Source organism: Catharus ustulatus, chromosome 2 (genome assembly GCF_009819885.2).
Source record: "Catharus ustulatus isolate bCatUst1 chromosome 2, bCatUst1.pri.v2, whole genome shotgun sequence".
NCBI classification, from domain to species: domain Eukaryota; kingdom Metazoa; phylum Chordata; class Aves; order Passeriformes; family Turdidae; genus Catharus; species Catharus ustulatus.
Window position 1 is genome coordinate 97693188 of NC_046222.1, and position 16228 is coordinate 97709415.

General features: G+C 39.0%; 1 protein-coding gene across 2 annotated transcripts in view; it reads left to right on the top strand.

Annotated features, from left to right (window-relative positions):
* RASA3 (RAS p21 protein activator 3) overlaps positions 1–16228 on the top strand; it is a 132701-nt gene that overhangs the window by 30370 nt on the left and 86103 nt on the right. For both annotated transcript variants that reach the window (XM_033052479.1, XM_033052480.1), the window contains exon 2: positions 6883–7000. In XM_033052479.1, coding sequence (XP_032908370.1) covers positions 6883–7000 — 118 coding nt within the window. The remainder of the gene's footprint in view (positions 1–6882; positions 7001–16228) is intronic.

Below are 16228 nucleotides of genomic sequence, written 5' to 3' on the forward strand. Positions count from 1 at the left end.
GCAACTTACATGCTAACCCCAGAATGCCACAAGAAAACTGAATTTAAATGTAAACTCCTCGAGACCACCTTTTTCCTGGCAGTATTCTACTTTAAAATAGTAGAATACCTTCAAAGTGTCCTTTTACACAGAATAGCTTCAGTCTTGTTAAAAAGCAGCTGGACTGTGTATTTTTTATTTTGTGGGATTAAGTTACTATTCTAAGGGGATCTTTACAGAAACCTGATGCCTGCTGTTGACCACAATATTGGCAAGTAGCATGCAACCAGTTATTAAAGAATTGAGGAGAATTATGCTTCTTCTCTTGTACAAACTAAAAACTTAATTTTGCAAGCAGCTCTCATGGAACTTGCTTTATAGGCATCTTTCCTCTCAGCCCTGGGATTTGATTAACAGCCCTTGTGCTATAAGCGCTTAAGTACTTAAGATCATGACAAGATCTTTTGAGCCTTCTCTCTGTTCATTCTTCTTACAAGAAAAGTAAGCCTGTCAGCCTGCAGCTTCTCATTGCTCTCCAGTGAAAATATCCTCAGCTGCTTCTGTTACACCCACAAAAATAAAGCAAGATATGTGGACAGTTTATTGGACTTTCAGGGCTGCAAAAGGAGCACTGGAATGTCTGCTCACATGTGTATAGGAAAAAGGGAATTTGGCTACTTGCCATTGTGAGTGATAGGTCTGAGTCTGTTCACCATGCAGGCTGTGGCTGGTTAGGCTTAGCAATTGTTACAATGGATAAAAAGACCTGTTAGCAGGCTCCACATGAGGGAGGGATCTGTATGAAAGTTCCTAACTGGTATAGAATAAGTTTAATCACATGAGGGGAAAGGAGGTAGTATAGTAGTAAGGCACTGGGTGTACTGATGGATTGTGCAGATGGGATTTTAACAGATGCCAAATGTTCCTGTCACTTAGGCTGTGGATAGGGGTACCAACTAGTGCTGGACTTCAGTTTCAAGCCGAAAGATTTGGGGCTGATGCTCTTTCCCTGAAGCCAAGAGGGTTTCCACACAATACTGTTGTCTAAAAAATTGTAATTAACATAGTGTGTGTCCTTAAAGGCTGCTTGCTGAAGCAGTGATGTGGTATTGAGGCCGTGGTATCAACCTGCTCAGGAGTTGTTGCTAATGCCCGGGTCTTTAGTGTTGTTTTGTTGAGGAAGTACCTTCCCTGATAAAATGTGATGACCATTTCACGTGGAAAGAGGCTGGCAAGCAAGGGCTTTTAGATTAAGAGCAGGTCATCTAAAAATCTCATTTTCCAGATCATCAAAATCTCTTCCCAGATGGCTATTTTTGACCTGGTTTAGAAATCTAATGCAATCTGCCTCTCTATGAGAGGAAAGTCGTTTGCGTGTGTACATAAATGCCAATGGTCAAGGCAAAGAGATTGTTGGACAAGTAGTGCTTCTAGCCACATCTGTTTTAAAATAAATAAAAATTTTAATACAGCAATTTTATTTATTTGATATTTGATTTTCATGTGTTTTTCTTATTTTCAGGCTGTGAGACTTATACGTAGAAGTGGAGGGAAAAGAATATTTTTGACCCTTGGCATGTATTACTTAGAAAGTGTTTATTGTTTTTGTTTTACTAGAGAAGTACAAAAGAGCACTAAACTACTTACATAGCTCTGTAGTTGCATGCTGGGTACTCTGGTTCTTGGAACTTCCCTTTTAAACTTCATTTTATTTTATTACCATTTTTTATTTGGAAAGGCAAAAATTATTTCAAACTTTCTTTTCTGAGAGGTACACACAGTGTATCTACATATAGGAATTATATACAAATATAACCGTCTATTCTGCTTTCAAACATTACATTAATGTCATATAATTATCACATTAGCTGTCCAGTAACAAAATTGTTATTAAATTGTTTTCTAATGTGAATGGAAGTGTTTCAACTGGGACCACTTCCATTCTAAAAGGATTTGTTTTCTCAATATGTTCTTCCTGAGGTGTTGCAGTTATTTCTCTCCCCTAGTCCCCATCTCATCTACAAAAAAGATGATCTTTCATTCACAAGAAAATAAACTGCCATCTCAGAATTCAACATAAATGCAACTGTTTCTGTTCAGTTTATTGCATAGGCATGAAGTTCTAGGTAGTCCTGTGTTTTAATCAACATTGAGTGCTATTATATTTCTGTTTTTAGTAAAATTAAGTATTAATTAGAAACTTGCTGTCATCTTGATATTTTATATATATGCTGAATTTTGTGCATGAGTAGCTTTTTAAGCATAAATTGTGGTAATCAGAGGTCTGGGTATACATACATTTTCCTTTTTCTGTTTTTGCTTGATCTGTGGATCTTCAAGCAATAATGCTTTTTCAGAAGAAAGAGAACTTGAAAGGAGTGCTTGAGATAATTTTTTAAGATTTCCAGCATCTCTATTGAGATAGAGAGCTTGAAGTAAAACAGGAGAAGCTTTTCATTCTTGACATACATTTCTGCTCTGTTTTTGTTCTTGAAATGCTTCCCTGCAAGCTTCTTTAGAGAGTGTTTTCCTGAATAGCGCAGAAACAAAGTGGATTGTTGTTCGGTTTGGATAAGATGCCCTTTTCAGATTTTAAGTATTTTGTTTGTACTCAAGTCTTTCAGCATGCTCCCTGAAGTTAAATGTTCTAGCATTGAAAGCTCAGCTGCTTTTATTGGATTTATTTTTGGAGGTAGGTTTCTGTTTGCCTGTTTGTTTTCTGAAACAATTTGAGAAATGGTTCTCTCATGCCATCTTGGTCAAATATGTTGATACCGGAAAACAGCAAGATAGATTTGCTAATGCATTACAAAGGCTTCCTTAATGCATTCAGATTGGCAGATCAGTGTGTGCTGGTGACCCAATATTTGGCAGCACTAGAACAGGAAATTTGTTGCAAAAGGTAGATATAATACCTGCTGTCATGCGTTCTTTGCTTTTCAGAAAGTTGTATCCAGGGAAATGTGTCAGTAGCAAAGATAACACAATGGCAAGCATCTAAATTAAATTAAAAATATTAGATGCTTAACAAAAAGTCAAGTGGCAAAACCTTAAGGAAATGTATGTATATATTTGTTTATTACTAGAAGCATTTTAAAAGATTTTAGTTCTTACCAGTTATGTTCCCAGTGCCCTTCCTTGCCATATGTGCAGAAGAGCCCTTTTTACTTGCTTTCCTTTTATTGTCAATGTTTTAGCAGGGCAAGAATATACAACACTGGAAAGAACAAAGAAGATTAATACAATTTTGAGTTTTTCCTTCATCTTTTCCCATCTTGTTGCATTCCCTGTGCCTGGCTCAAACCAAGCTATCTGTGCTCCCGTGGTAGTCTATTTTTGAACTGTAGCAACCCTGTAGTAATTCTATGAGGAGAATGGGGAGAAGATAGCAAGCCAGTGACATACTCGGAATTGTATAGTCTATTTTTTAAGACTTGTCCAGAATACCTAATGTTAACTTTCCGTAGCTAAAATCAGCTTTGCTAGGTTTAAGTACTTAGTGCTAAATTGAGTTCGGCACACAGTTAAATTAGGACCCATGTCCATTAGAAGTGCAGGGATAGAGGGAAAAGCTATTGCAAACTTGAACAGATTATTCTGCTACTGTGGCTCCAAATGGAAGCCTTATGCACCAAAACAAAGTGCTTGTGTAGTCTAAATTGTCAGGGTCTTAGACATCTTAAGAAACATTCCATTTCTTCTTAGTGGAAGTGGAAAACTGTAGGTTTTGGACGTGAGTGTGTTGACCTTTCATCTGCAAGCCCTCTCCAAGTTCTCTAGTGTACAGGTACTTCACACATATGAAGAGGGGAGAAAAAAACCTCGGAGTTGGCTTTTGAAAATGGAATTGATGAAGATGCCTCTTCTACACGGATAGGTTAAGTGATTAAATTCTTGCCTGAAATAAATGATCTCATCAGCTCTGTTTTTTGAGAAAATGGAAATGGTGCATGACTCTATCATGTATCATGTATTCAGGGCTTGCTTTTTTTTCCCTTGCTGGTAGCAAATCCAAAAAAATACTGATCAAATTGTTCAGCTTCATTGTAGATGGCAGAACAGTGCCACAGAGAGACCTTTTTTGTCTTGGAGGAATCTAAAGAGCAACTGAAGCTCTAACAGAGCGCATTTGTTGACTTAAAATGTCTGGCTAGAGAGCTGAGTCTTTAGCTCTGCTTGAAAGCTTGATAAATTTTTCTTTCTCAACTGCTCATTGCTGGGGGAATCAAAACAGCCATTGGCTGCTGCTGGTGTTGGGATGAAACAGTATTTTTTTGTAAGCTACTCAAGTCAGTAACATGATTAATATATTGAGTTGGTCAATTAATCCCTTGTTCTAGTCTCAGTGGTTTTTCAGGGTATTTTTCATTTTGAAGAAAGAAATTACTGTAAAATGTCTTCTCCCTGTATCTTCCCTCTGTGCACTTTCTAACATTGTAATGGTGGTGATAGCCATTTTCTAATTAAGCTAAATGCTTCACACTGCATTTAGGATTCAATATTGTGGGCTTTCCTATTGTAAGTCTTTCAGGAAAGAAGAGAACTGAATTTTCAAAAGTATAGTTCTTACAGAGTCTTGACATAGCTATTGCCTTTAAGTGCTTAAGTGAATATTGTGCACATCAAAAAAAAATGGAAATCAAGATGGAAAATAGAGATTTGGTTTCATGTGATGCATTAATCTTGAAGTAGGAAGTGGAAGAGTGAAGAAAAAGGGAAGCTATTTTACTGTTTTGGTTTGAATTTGAGCTTGAAAAGTTTTGTGTCTTTCTCTTGGAAGAACCGTGAGAACAGTGTGCCAGCCCTGGAGGAAGCCTTCCTTATCAGTCTGCTATTGAAACGCTTCCTGTTGACACTGTCTCACTGGGGAACTGTACCCAGTTATCCAGGAAAGAGGCTGGTCTCATGTGACTTTAATGGAAAAAAATTAATAGGGATTTGCTTGGGGAGAGAAGACAGACTTGGAGGCCTCAGTCTGTATGAGAGTAGTGCATTTGATTTGCAGCTTGCATGAATTCAGACTAGCAAGACTAAAACTTGGAGGTTTAGTATGGCCAGATAGACTTCAATGCAGAATGAGCAAGCCATCAATAATCCTCAATGTATTTTTTTCTGGAGCTGCTGCAGTTAAACTATTGCTAACACTTCAGCTTAGTTTAACACCACATTGAGCGTGCCAACAAATGTTCCAGTCACACCTTCAAATTACAGTGGAGACAACTTTTCTTTTAGTGCAGTGTCTCACAACTCTCAAGGAAGTGGGAAGAATGTTATCAAGTTGTATCAGCTGAGCTGAGAGTATGAATTTATTTAGAACTCTGAAGTGAGGCATTGTCCGAAGCAACAGTTTTAAGTCTCTTTTTAGTACCTCTATATATGCTCCACGGTTAGTTTTAGAAAACACATGCACATACAGTCACCTGTATGCAAGCTGTTTGTGAGAAATGTGGTTGTGTGATGTTTCCAAGGGCATGCCATGAGTCAGTTAGAAAAACTGTGTGAACAGTGTGCCAGAAAGAGAACATAGGCAGGAGGACATGGAGTCCTGTGTCATTTTATGCCTTTCCTTGATAGCTGAGGGTGCAGGTTGTCTCAGCATTTCCTTGCTATGCATCTTCAGTATTTACAGGCACATGCATCACATTGCTATGGAACATATCCGCCAAAAGGAAAAAAGTCTGTCCTTACTGAAGCTAGGGTTGAAAAAAGCAAGGCGATTCTCTTAATAGTACAAAGCTATTTGAGAGCTGGAGACTGGGAAACAATGTGTCTAGGAAAGTGCACTTAAGCCGAGTTGCAGAGGTTGGATAAAAAGTTATATTTGTTACATTCATTTAGAGTTTCCTTCTGTACTGGCAAACAAGCCTGTGTTCCCTTAGTCTATGCAGTTTTAGTTTTATTCCTTATATTTTTACCAGGAGAGAATGATCTAGTACTCATGCTATGTGCTAATAATTCCTGGCTACTGGAAGAGTGACAGTAAATAAGACTATGAGCATTGCAGACTTACATTTAGGTCAGAGTTTTGTCTTTAGAATTAAATCACTCATCCACATAGTGATGCGTACTTTAACAAAATGATCAGGGGCATTGTCCAGTTTCCTGTTGGAGAGTTTTGACTTTTATCAGTCAGCCAAGGAAATGTAATGCTCAGCTTTGGTTGTTAATGGATATGTAGAGGGAAAAACTGTGGTTTTGTTCTTGTTTCACATGCTTGTGTTTGGTAGTCTTTTGGTTACCCTGAGTTCCTCAGTCCTGTCCTTTTGTTGTTGTTGTTAATTATATATAGTTACTACTTGCTGTAGTTTGAAACAAGTGTTTATTGTGAAGAATATTCATGACTTGCATAGTACCCTTGTGCAAGGATCTTAGGCAGCTTCACAGGTGCTAATTATCCCATCAGAGTGCTTTGAAGTCCAGCTTGTGATCTAAGGCTGTTGGCTGTAACTAAAGTGACTGTTTTCCATCTCCACATCTGTGGTGAGTGGTGGAGCTGTGATCTGCACAATTTGTTGTGTTCTGGTAATGGCTCTAAGGATAAAATCAGTGGGCTTTACTGAAAAGGTTGATTGCTGTGTTGTGTGGCATTCTTGATATCTTAGGGGAGCATTGATCAAAACCTAAACATTGTATAGAAGCAGATAGTCTGCATCCAAATACATGTGAATAAATTGGATGGAGCAGACAGTTGAGTTCTTAGCTGAACTCTAAACCTTGTGACTGTCAGGACCTGCTGCATTAAAAGCAGGGGACTACTGCAAAATTTAATAGAGACTTCACATTTGAGAAGGGAAATACTTTGCTTTAGCCATGTTGCTGACACTGCATAAGGTGACAGGTGACTAATTCATGGATAACGTTTTAATATGTAATCTTTCTGGTTTTTTTCTTTCTTGTCCGTAGGTGAAGCCAAAAATCTTCCTACATATCCGGGGCCAAACAAGATGAGGGATTGCTACTGTACTGTAAACCTGGACCAGGAGGAGGTTTTCAGGACCAAAATAGTGGAGAAGTCATTATGGTAACACATACATATATAGATGTTCTGTTAACTCCTCTAATTCTCTGCTTACTAGGTTTGTTTAATATTCCAAAGGTTCTTTTTTGAAGGGAGAAGAGAGGATTCTTCTTCCAGTTTTTAAAACACTAGTGATAAAAACAGTAATGTCATGATACCTGTATTTATGGGAAAATACCTTCATCAAGGCAACCCATATTAATATTTTTTTCTGACCAATGTACCACCAGTGCTCCTTTCTTTCTGCAATATTTGTTTTGTAATTCCCCAAGCTTTTAAAATCTCAATTTAGAAAAAGTGCATTAAACTCCATTTTGCATCTTTCTAGGCTCAGAATTTTGTGTTGGTCTGGCTGCCCTAGGGAGTTAAGAATTTTTTTTTCCTGTCATGAGGCTGTAACTGAAAGGAGGGATTTGAACATAAGATGCCTGTCTGATTATCTTGGACAATTAATAGGAGATTGCAGAGGTCAAATGTAGAATGAAAGAGAATGAGAAGCATTTAGCAAAGTTAAAATGCTTTCTTCTGGAAATCTTTAGACATCAAAAAAAAAAGGGAAATAGGCTGGGCATATACGTATATTGTGGTAAGCAAAGCTTTTTTTTAGTGGAGAGGAAAGAAGCAGCAAGGAACAATCAAGTTTATAACTTTTATCTTAAGAGATAACTCTCACTCTTTTCCCAATTTGAGTAATGTGTTAGGAATTTGCTATTTGTCTTGTTCTTGCAAGTAATGTACTTCAGGAAGTATCTCCAGACCTCACTCCCAACCACTCAGAAGTACCTGACACATTCAGGAATGTGAGTGGGATTTATTCCTGTAAGTCTCTTTAATTGTTCTTTCATGTGAATTTTTGTCATCTTTAAGCCTTGGTGTTTTTTGAGAGATGATGCTAATGCTCTTTTATTTGTATACAAACAAAAAACAAAAATTGGTCTGTGTGCCTTCTTACTCACCCTTGTAGCTGACATGTAGTGTCCCTGAACCTAATATCCCTGATCCAGTTGCTTTTTAACAATTATTTTTTAAGTCGTATACATTTTTTTTGTTGTTGCTTTGGGATTTTAATTTTTTTTTCCTGGATGATCATTAGTGCTTCACAGGAATATGTAAGATGGGAAGAGACAATGTGTGAGAATAGTTGATGTCATTTCCTTGAATTAATCCAAGCATTTTTCTATTGAAAAAATAAACTCTTAGTAATAAAAATAAGCAGCAAGTATAATTCCTTCAGTGGGAGAAGTTCCATCTGTCTTTGGATTTTCTTATAAAGATGGAGAGGTATACTGGGGCTGTGCAAAGGTGGAAGGTTTCTAGTTTCCTGAGGGGACTAAGTTCATTTTGTTAATTGTGATGAATTCAGGGCAGAACTGAGCAATGATCAGAGGTCTGGAAAACATAACCCATGGGGAAAGGTTAAAATATTGGAATTGTTTAGCCTAGAGAAGAGGAATGGGAGTATACATAAATATGTAAATAAAACTAAACAAAACAGAAAAAACCCAAACAACAGGCCCCCCCCCCCAAAAAAAATAAAACCAACAAAAAACTGAACCGCCCCCCAAAAAAAACCCACCCAGACTTATGAGAGGGAGGGAACTAGTCTGTGGGGAAGGAAGTTGAGGTTAAGGTTAACTGTGAAGAAAAATCTCTGTTAAAGGTTCTGAAGCAGTGGAGTAAATTTTGTTGGTTTTTGTGTTTGTTGCCGATGGCTCCTAGTAAGTTCTATATGATCAGTCTCAACTAAATAATAAGGATCTTCTAGCTTTAAAACAGTGGTGGGACCAGATGACCTCTCAAAATCCCATTATGGACCTATTTTCTTTGATCTAAATCTTGACTAAAGATTGTCTCCTTCATCATTCTTTCTTCTCCTAGTGGATTGCTGCCTTCAGTGAGAGCCTGCCTTCTACCTGTGTGAGCTTCTGTTTTCAACTACTATTTTTGGAAAACTTGCTGCTTTACAGTCTCTGAATATCCACTTGTAGATACTGATACCAACTCAGTTTTGAATTTAGCCGTATAGGTGTTTCCCTGTCTTTGTTTTTCTGGGGCTTAAAAGAAAAGCAGACAAAAATCCCAAATACATGAGTGATAATCCTGGGATGTCTTCCCAATCTGTGGGTAGGAATTGCTCTTACTTTGTGAGGCATGCTCAAACAACTACTTTATCTTTCATGGCTGTGTTTACATCTTTTAAAACAAATGTATACATAAGACTTCCAGAAAATGATATTTTTCAAATGATACCAGATCTTACTGCAGTTGTCTGTTGTTTTTTGTAGGATTCTGGGATGAGGACCCAGTCATACTGTTCTATTCTTTAATGCTTGTTTTGCAGATTGATTTAACCCATTGAGTGAGTTATTGGCAGGTTAGGCTTATATGCCCTATGGGCCATGTAATTTCTGTGCAGCAGAGAAATTCCTGCTCTCATGTGCAGTGCTTCTTTGGCAGGCACTTGCCAACTTAATTGTGAGTTCTGTTGGTCCCTTTTTCTGAGATTTAGCTGCAGTGATACACTATGTTTGGGAACAGGGATGTGAATCTGGGCCAATGCTTGGCTAAATTAATTGAGTCCTGCCTGAAATGCCGTGTGGCTGGCATTGGAGTGGGTGGCACAGCTTGACACAGTTCTCCCCTACTAGTTTTAAGGGGAGAGCACTGGCTCTGATCTGTTGTTCATACCTGTTTTCTACTTCTTATCACTTCATGTGTGGCATGGGTCTGGCTTGCTATAAAGTTATAAGAATTGCTTGTATTTTACTAATGCTGTAATTTTGCTAGTAAGTACAAATTACTTATTTGAGCAATTAACTAAAAAATTATTTTTATGTAGTCAATAGAAAACAAGATGCTTTGTGTGAAAATCTGATTTATGAGGTCTTTCCTATGCAGCCGTAGCCCTACTGATTCTGGAATGATGTCTTGTTCAGATTTATCCCAGAGCCCATTTTTTGCAGCATTTCTGAATGTTTTTTTTCTTCACCTGCATGGAAAGGCTTGTAATTGATACAATGTCTTGTGTAGTTGGGAATTACTATTTTTCCCCCATCTTTTTTCTCAGTTGAGCTTCTTTAGGCTTCTACTAAGCGTTGCATAAATGTATATTTTTCCATGCAGGCCTTCTTCTGGTGTAAAGCTTAAATAGAACTGGCAGATGGAAAAAAGGAAGCGGTTATCTCTCCTTCCCAGAGGGACTTGGATGAATCTCCAATTCTGGCTTGCTTGGAATATCTGTTATAGAACCTTCAGGCTCTGACTCATCTCCTCTTTTGTGCTGGGACACTGTAAGAAGTTGCCTCCCTGAGCTTTGTCCTAATCTTCTGCAACATATTTTCTTTTTTTATTAAACTGTGGCAGAGGCATGAGAAGACAGCTGAGTGCAGTAACCTTTTAAATCAGAAATGCATGAATCATTCAGAACTCCAAAGAATTGAACCAGCACATTCTGTCGTCCATTCAAGTGCCCTTACCAGTGCTCTGAAGAGAATATCTATGAGCTTGATGCCCTTTATCTAAATTTGTGTCTCAAAAACTGAGAGCAGCCAGCATGGTGAATCTTACCTCCTCTGTTCAGCAGTCAGGTGGGGCTCATAAATTACAATATGGAACTTAAATAATTCCTGCCATCCAGCCTCTTGGCTGCTGTTAAACTGGATGGTGGGCACTGGTGCCTGGTGCTGGAAGATTTTGAGGGCTGCTGCGATAAACTTAGTAGCGTCTGGCTGAAACAAGTCTAGGGTTGGTTACCACTGAGGCAGACCTTCCTACAAAACCACAGAGCAACATGAAACTGCTGTTTATATGGGTAGTTCAGAATCATCCCACTTCTCTGCAGATCTTTGGGCAAGAATAGCGAATGCATGAATTGGTCAGACTGAGGTCTCAAATCAGGTTCTCAGGGAGAGAATCTTGAACTCTTCAAGCAACACTGTTGTTGTAAACTTGGCAGAAGCTTTTAGTAAATTCTAAGAAGGTCACATGCAAGTCATAAGATATGAGGGAGAGGTCAGTTAGAGCCAGGATTTAATATGCTTCTCTGTTTTGTATTTGTCATTCAATATTTACATTACCATCATCTACAAAGACACTGAATAGATTTGGATCCATTCCATATAACCTAGCAAAGATGTACGTGAAGGGACTCGTGTATTTATGTCCTAAGGAGCACGTTAGAAAGACTGTGGTTTTTTAAATGCAGAGATATACAAATTTTCTTTAGTTCTGAGCTGCAAGTAAACAACCTGACAAGAATTTTGCCTATTAACTCCCTTTGCTCTATAAACTACTTATCTTCTCCCATTAGTAGCTTTCCTTACTTCAGGCTCCACCATCCAGGAGCTACAGATATTTCCTAAGCATGAACTTTCTTGGATTGTTGGTGTTAAGGCTGACTTTGCCTCTGCAGTTTGCATCAGATGTGCCCATTCACTTAAAGGGCAGTGTCAGCTGCAACAGGAAATCAAGGCAGCTTCTCAAATCATAGGTGAAGAATGGAAGGAATGTGACATCTCTAAATTTGTTTCAAGGATATGAATAAAGGGAAAATCTGTCTTACGCTAAGAATCAAATGTCTGACAGCGTGTGCTTTAGAGAGGTGAGCCAAGCATCTTGAGTCTGTGATTTAGTTCACCACTATTTCACTGAGGAATTTTTCACATGCTAAACATAGTGATCAAAATGCTGAATGAAACAGCAAATGAAGCCGTAGGCACTTTCCCCACTTTCCCATCCTCGGTCTTTTTTTTTTTTTTACTAGCCTCTGGAGAGTATAACAATGAGAACTACAAGTCTGCAGTGTGCTTGTGACTGTATATTGAAATGTGCTGTAAAATTGGAGTTAAGGCTTTATTTTCTTTACTGCGTCTTTGTTTTAGGATTGGATCAGGTAACAAGTTCAACCAGTAGCTCTCAGAACTTTAAGTTATACTACTGCCATATTTAATGTTATTTTCTAATTCTAGGTTTGCTTAAATCCTTTTTCCCTGTGTGTTTGGAGTTTATGGCTGCATAGCTAAACTTCGCATGTTCTGGTAACATCTTGGATGCAGGCCACTTCTCAAATTTTAAACACAAAGTTGTTTCCCTTAGTTGGAGAGTTGCCAAAATTAGCTGTTGCATCTGAGTTAGCTCCATTAGCTGTTTCTACATTCTTACATTGCCAGCTCACCTCCTTGAAATAACAACTTTCCCCAGCCCAGAGGCCTTAAGCAGAGAGGCCTTGAGGTGAATGTTGTGGTGTGTTTTGCAGCTTCACTCCTGCATGTTCCCAGAGTCTGCCATCTTCTGCATGTGACAGCCCCTAACCATGGCTAATGATAAACTTCAGTTCTGATTCCTCTAAGGGGAAGGCTTAAGATTGGTAGGGGTACAGCTTCAGCCTGGTCAGGAATATTATTGAAGACAAGGACTGCATGGCTGTGCAGGGAGGTAATATAGCTGGGAAGAGTGCCAGTAAGGGAAGCAAGACTTAATGGAAGAAGGAGAATGAAGTGAACCTTGAGACCCGAGGCAGGGTTTATGAATGAGAGCATTTATCTATAGGAAAAACCACCCATGTGAGTAACAATTGTTGGTGTTGTAGGCTGCTTTGAGTGATTAAAAAAAAAAATTAAATGCAGCTGTAATGTAACTTGTGCTGTTTGTGTGTGTCATCTTACAGAATATTTTGGGAGGTGACCAGGGGCCAAACGGCTGCTGCTTCAATTTATCATAATCCTTGTAAGCCTCATTGAGCCAAACCAGCAACTGTCAAGTGAGGTTGATAACTATAGCTCGTGTGTCTGTCTGTCTCTTCTGAGCACAGGATTGAGAAAATGCACACAGCTTTATTTTTTTCTCTGTGCAGTAGGACTGCTTATGGGTGTGTGTAACAAAGCACTGTTCATCTGAGTGTCTCTGCACAGTGACATGAGAAAAAATTCACTTAGTCTCAGTGGGTGTCTGGTAGACTGCAGCCAGCACTCTCAACAGTGGGCATAAGTGATATGTTTGGATTTAAGATGTTGCCTCCTGTGCCATATACTTCCTATTCCATGTTCTCTGCCAAATCTGTGCCTCAAATATAATATCAACAATTTTTAATAAATTGTGTCAGAAAGCTACCGTGACACCTGGCATCTCTGGCTTTTACAGAGCTTGTCTTACTTGCCTGTTGTCTTCTACTTTTGTGTCTAGTAGGAGACTGAAGTGCATTCAGATTTTATTTGGCTTGCTGTATTTGCTTTGAATAAACCTTCTCTCTTCTACCCCACTCCCTTTACATATGCTGCAAAGCATAGTGTAAAAAGTATTAGCCAAGTAGTAGAAAAAGCTTAGTAGTAGAAACAAACAAGTGTGCTCCTTTGTACAGACTGATTTTGCTTCCTGCTCACATGGTGATGTGAACTCTGGTGTTCAGTTCATGCAACAGGATGAATTCAGTATTTCTAAACCTTTTAAAATAGTTAGAGGATGTGGCGTTGTCTGTGGCATGTTAATAGTCCTTACTTTTAATCACAAAAGAGGTTAAAAAAAAATCCATACACAAAGAATTCTGGTTTGAGGGCTTTCATTATTATTCATCATGCAACTCTTTCACTTCATCCACTGAAGTACTGGTGCCAACACAAAAACAAAACTGCTTTAGCGAATCCTAAGTATTGAGAAACAAGCATAAGGTTTTGTAACACAGCTTGAAATGAAGGAAATGTTTTACACTAGCATTTGTTTTATGAAATCTCTTCCTCTCTGTTAATATTGTGATGATATAGTAGATGTATGAAGCTGTGAAATAAAGTTGCAGGTATGCTTCTGGGATTTAGTAAAATATGTAAATGTGAACAATTTTTGAACCCTTTTTAGAGAGTTTATTGTGTTTCAAGTAAGGATTCTCTTCCTTATTTGCTTTCATTCCACTTGACCTGCACAGTAATTTTTGTTTCTCTTCTCCTTCCCTGTCTCCTCCTGAAAATATCCACTGCCAAAACATGCATTAGAAGACATTCAAAAATAGATAGCTTGAAATGGGGGGGGGGGGGGGGTTACTGAACAGCTGTAAGTAAGTGAAACAATACCTAGAGGGATCTTTTTTAGTTTTGTTTTCTTGGTATTCCTACTCCTGTGCCATAAGCATTCAGAACAAGCAAGTTGTTGGCGGGGAGAGAGTGAGTGCGCCTGAAGATTTAAATCTGTTGCACTGTTTATACATCGATCTGACTTTTTTGTGTGTATCTCTTCTGTGATGAGAGCTGTGGAAGCATACTAGGGAAAGTGTCCTGAAGAGAGATTGATCAGTGTGTCTGTTGGTGGTAGAGGCTGTACAGAAGCTGTGCAGTAAGAGACCCCTGTGCTTCCTGAGGAAAAAAGGGCTGCAGAGGTTGGCTTCCCTCTTTCAGGACATATTAAGGTGATGCATGTGTGCTAATCAGGCCCTTGTGTGCCTGAAAAGCTTGGAGCAAGAATTTAAAAATTGGTACAAATCTTTCTCCATTTCTAACCCCATAAGGAAAACAAGAGACAGCAACTTAAGAACAAGCCCTGTTTCATACCTAAAGACTAGCTGATACCTGCACTGACACTCTTCTTGTTGCTGTGATGGCAAAACTAAAACAAAATTAGCAGAACTGTTTTAAACTTAGTAGTCCTTACTGAAGAAACTGGGTTTGAAAATGCAGTTATGTTCAGCTTGGAAGGAGATGAATTGCGTTTTCAGGGGAGATCCACTCTTTCTAACCTCACAAGTTCTTGCTTTCAGCAGTTACATCCCATCGCTTGTTTGAAGTCCAGAAGAAACTGAAATAATGACAGCACTGGTCTTGGCCATGCCCTTCCTTTGTAATCATATTCATGTGCAGTCTATTCTGCCAGGGTTGGGGAGGAGGCCCTCACTGTTACTCCTCCACTTTGAATGAATAAAATTTTTCCTGAGTGTAGGGCTGATTCATCTACAAGGAAAGTTCAACTCAAAACCTGTAAGTTGAATCTGAACTCACATGGTTCTTGAAAGATTTCCGAGTTTTTGGCTGGGCTAGTTCAAGTATTTGTTTTGGAGGATGTTGTCAGACTCCTGAGGGCTGGGTAGGCAGATGTTGCTGCTTTTTATTAATTGCTCTGTCAAAATAAAAGTACTCACTGAATCCCCACCAGACGAATTCTGGCTTTTCGGAGAGAGGAGATGCTGCGGGAGGGATTTAGCTGTTCTTTTGGAAAACCATTCTGGAGCCCTGGGGTTCTCGCTCAAGCTAAGTTAGCTTGGGAAATAAATCATGGGATTTGACTGCTGCGACCTCTTGCTCTTCAGGTCTTGGTGGGAGACAAAGCGAGCACTGTTCTGGAGAGATACATGGAGAAAAAGCACACATTTAAGTGGAAGCTGGAAGTATTTGTGTGGTTGCATTTGATTCCTTCAGAAAGAAGTTACTGTTTCTGCAGAGCTGCAGAAGATTGGTTTGGGAATGTATCAGATTTATCTTGATGTGTATTCTTACAGTTACATCTTTGCTGGCTAATTACCCAGCGCAGAGTGAGTATGCTTGTGTTGGAAATCTGCTTGCTTTAATTAATTAAGAACCAGTGCACCTCAGGGGGTGTTACCTGAGTGATGAGAGGTTGTGAATCTACCAGGGCCTCAAGATCTCAGAGGGGAGAAGCAAGAGCAGAACAAAGCTTCTCTTCTGTTGGTGGTGGCTCAGACTGCACTGCTCAGACTAATAGACCTTGTGCCAGTAGTAGTGACTCGATATGGTTCCTGCATGGCTAAGTTAGCCTTCAGAGCTTTTCTTCTGTTAATTAGTCTCTTTCTGATTCTGTGCATTGGGCTAGGTACCTCCTGTTGTCCACGCTGCTTTTCTGACTTCTGTTTGTTTTGCTGTGGGACTTGCCAAAGGTTCCAGTTGATGTCTCCTCCCTGCTCTTCCCCCCAGAATCATTCAATTATGCTCAGTATAAGTCACTTGTATTTATATGGCATTTAGACTTGCAGTACACTGAAGCTTCCCTCATATTTTTGATGGAGGATTGGATATATAATCCACAGTTCATTAAGTATCGTTTCATTCTAAGGTCATTAGTGAATAAATTCATCTGTCATGTTCTTCCAGCAGAAAGGACAATTTTATGGCTGAATAGAGTATTAAAGCTCAGAATGATGAAAGTGTTTTGCATGTATAATGCACTAGATATTTGGGCAATGTTAATGCATTTGTTTGGCCCCCTAGGGTTAAGCCTGCGCGTGAAAGCTTGCACCAA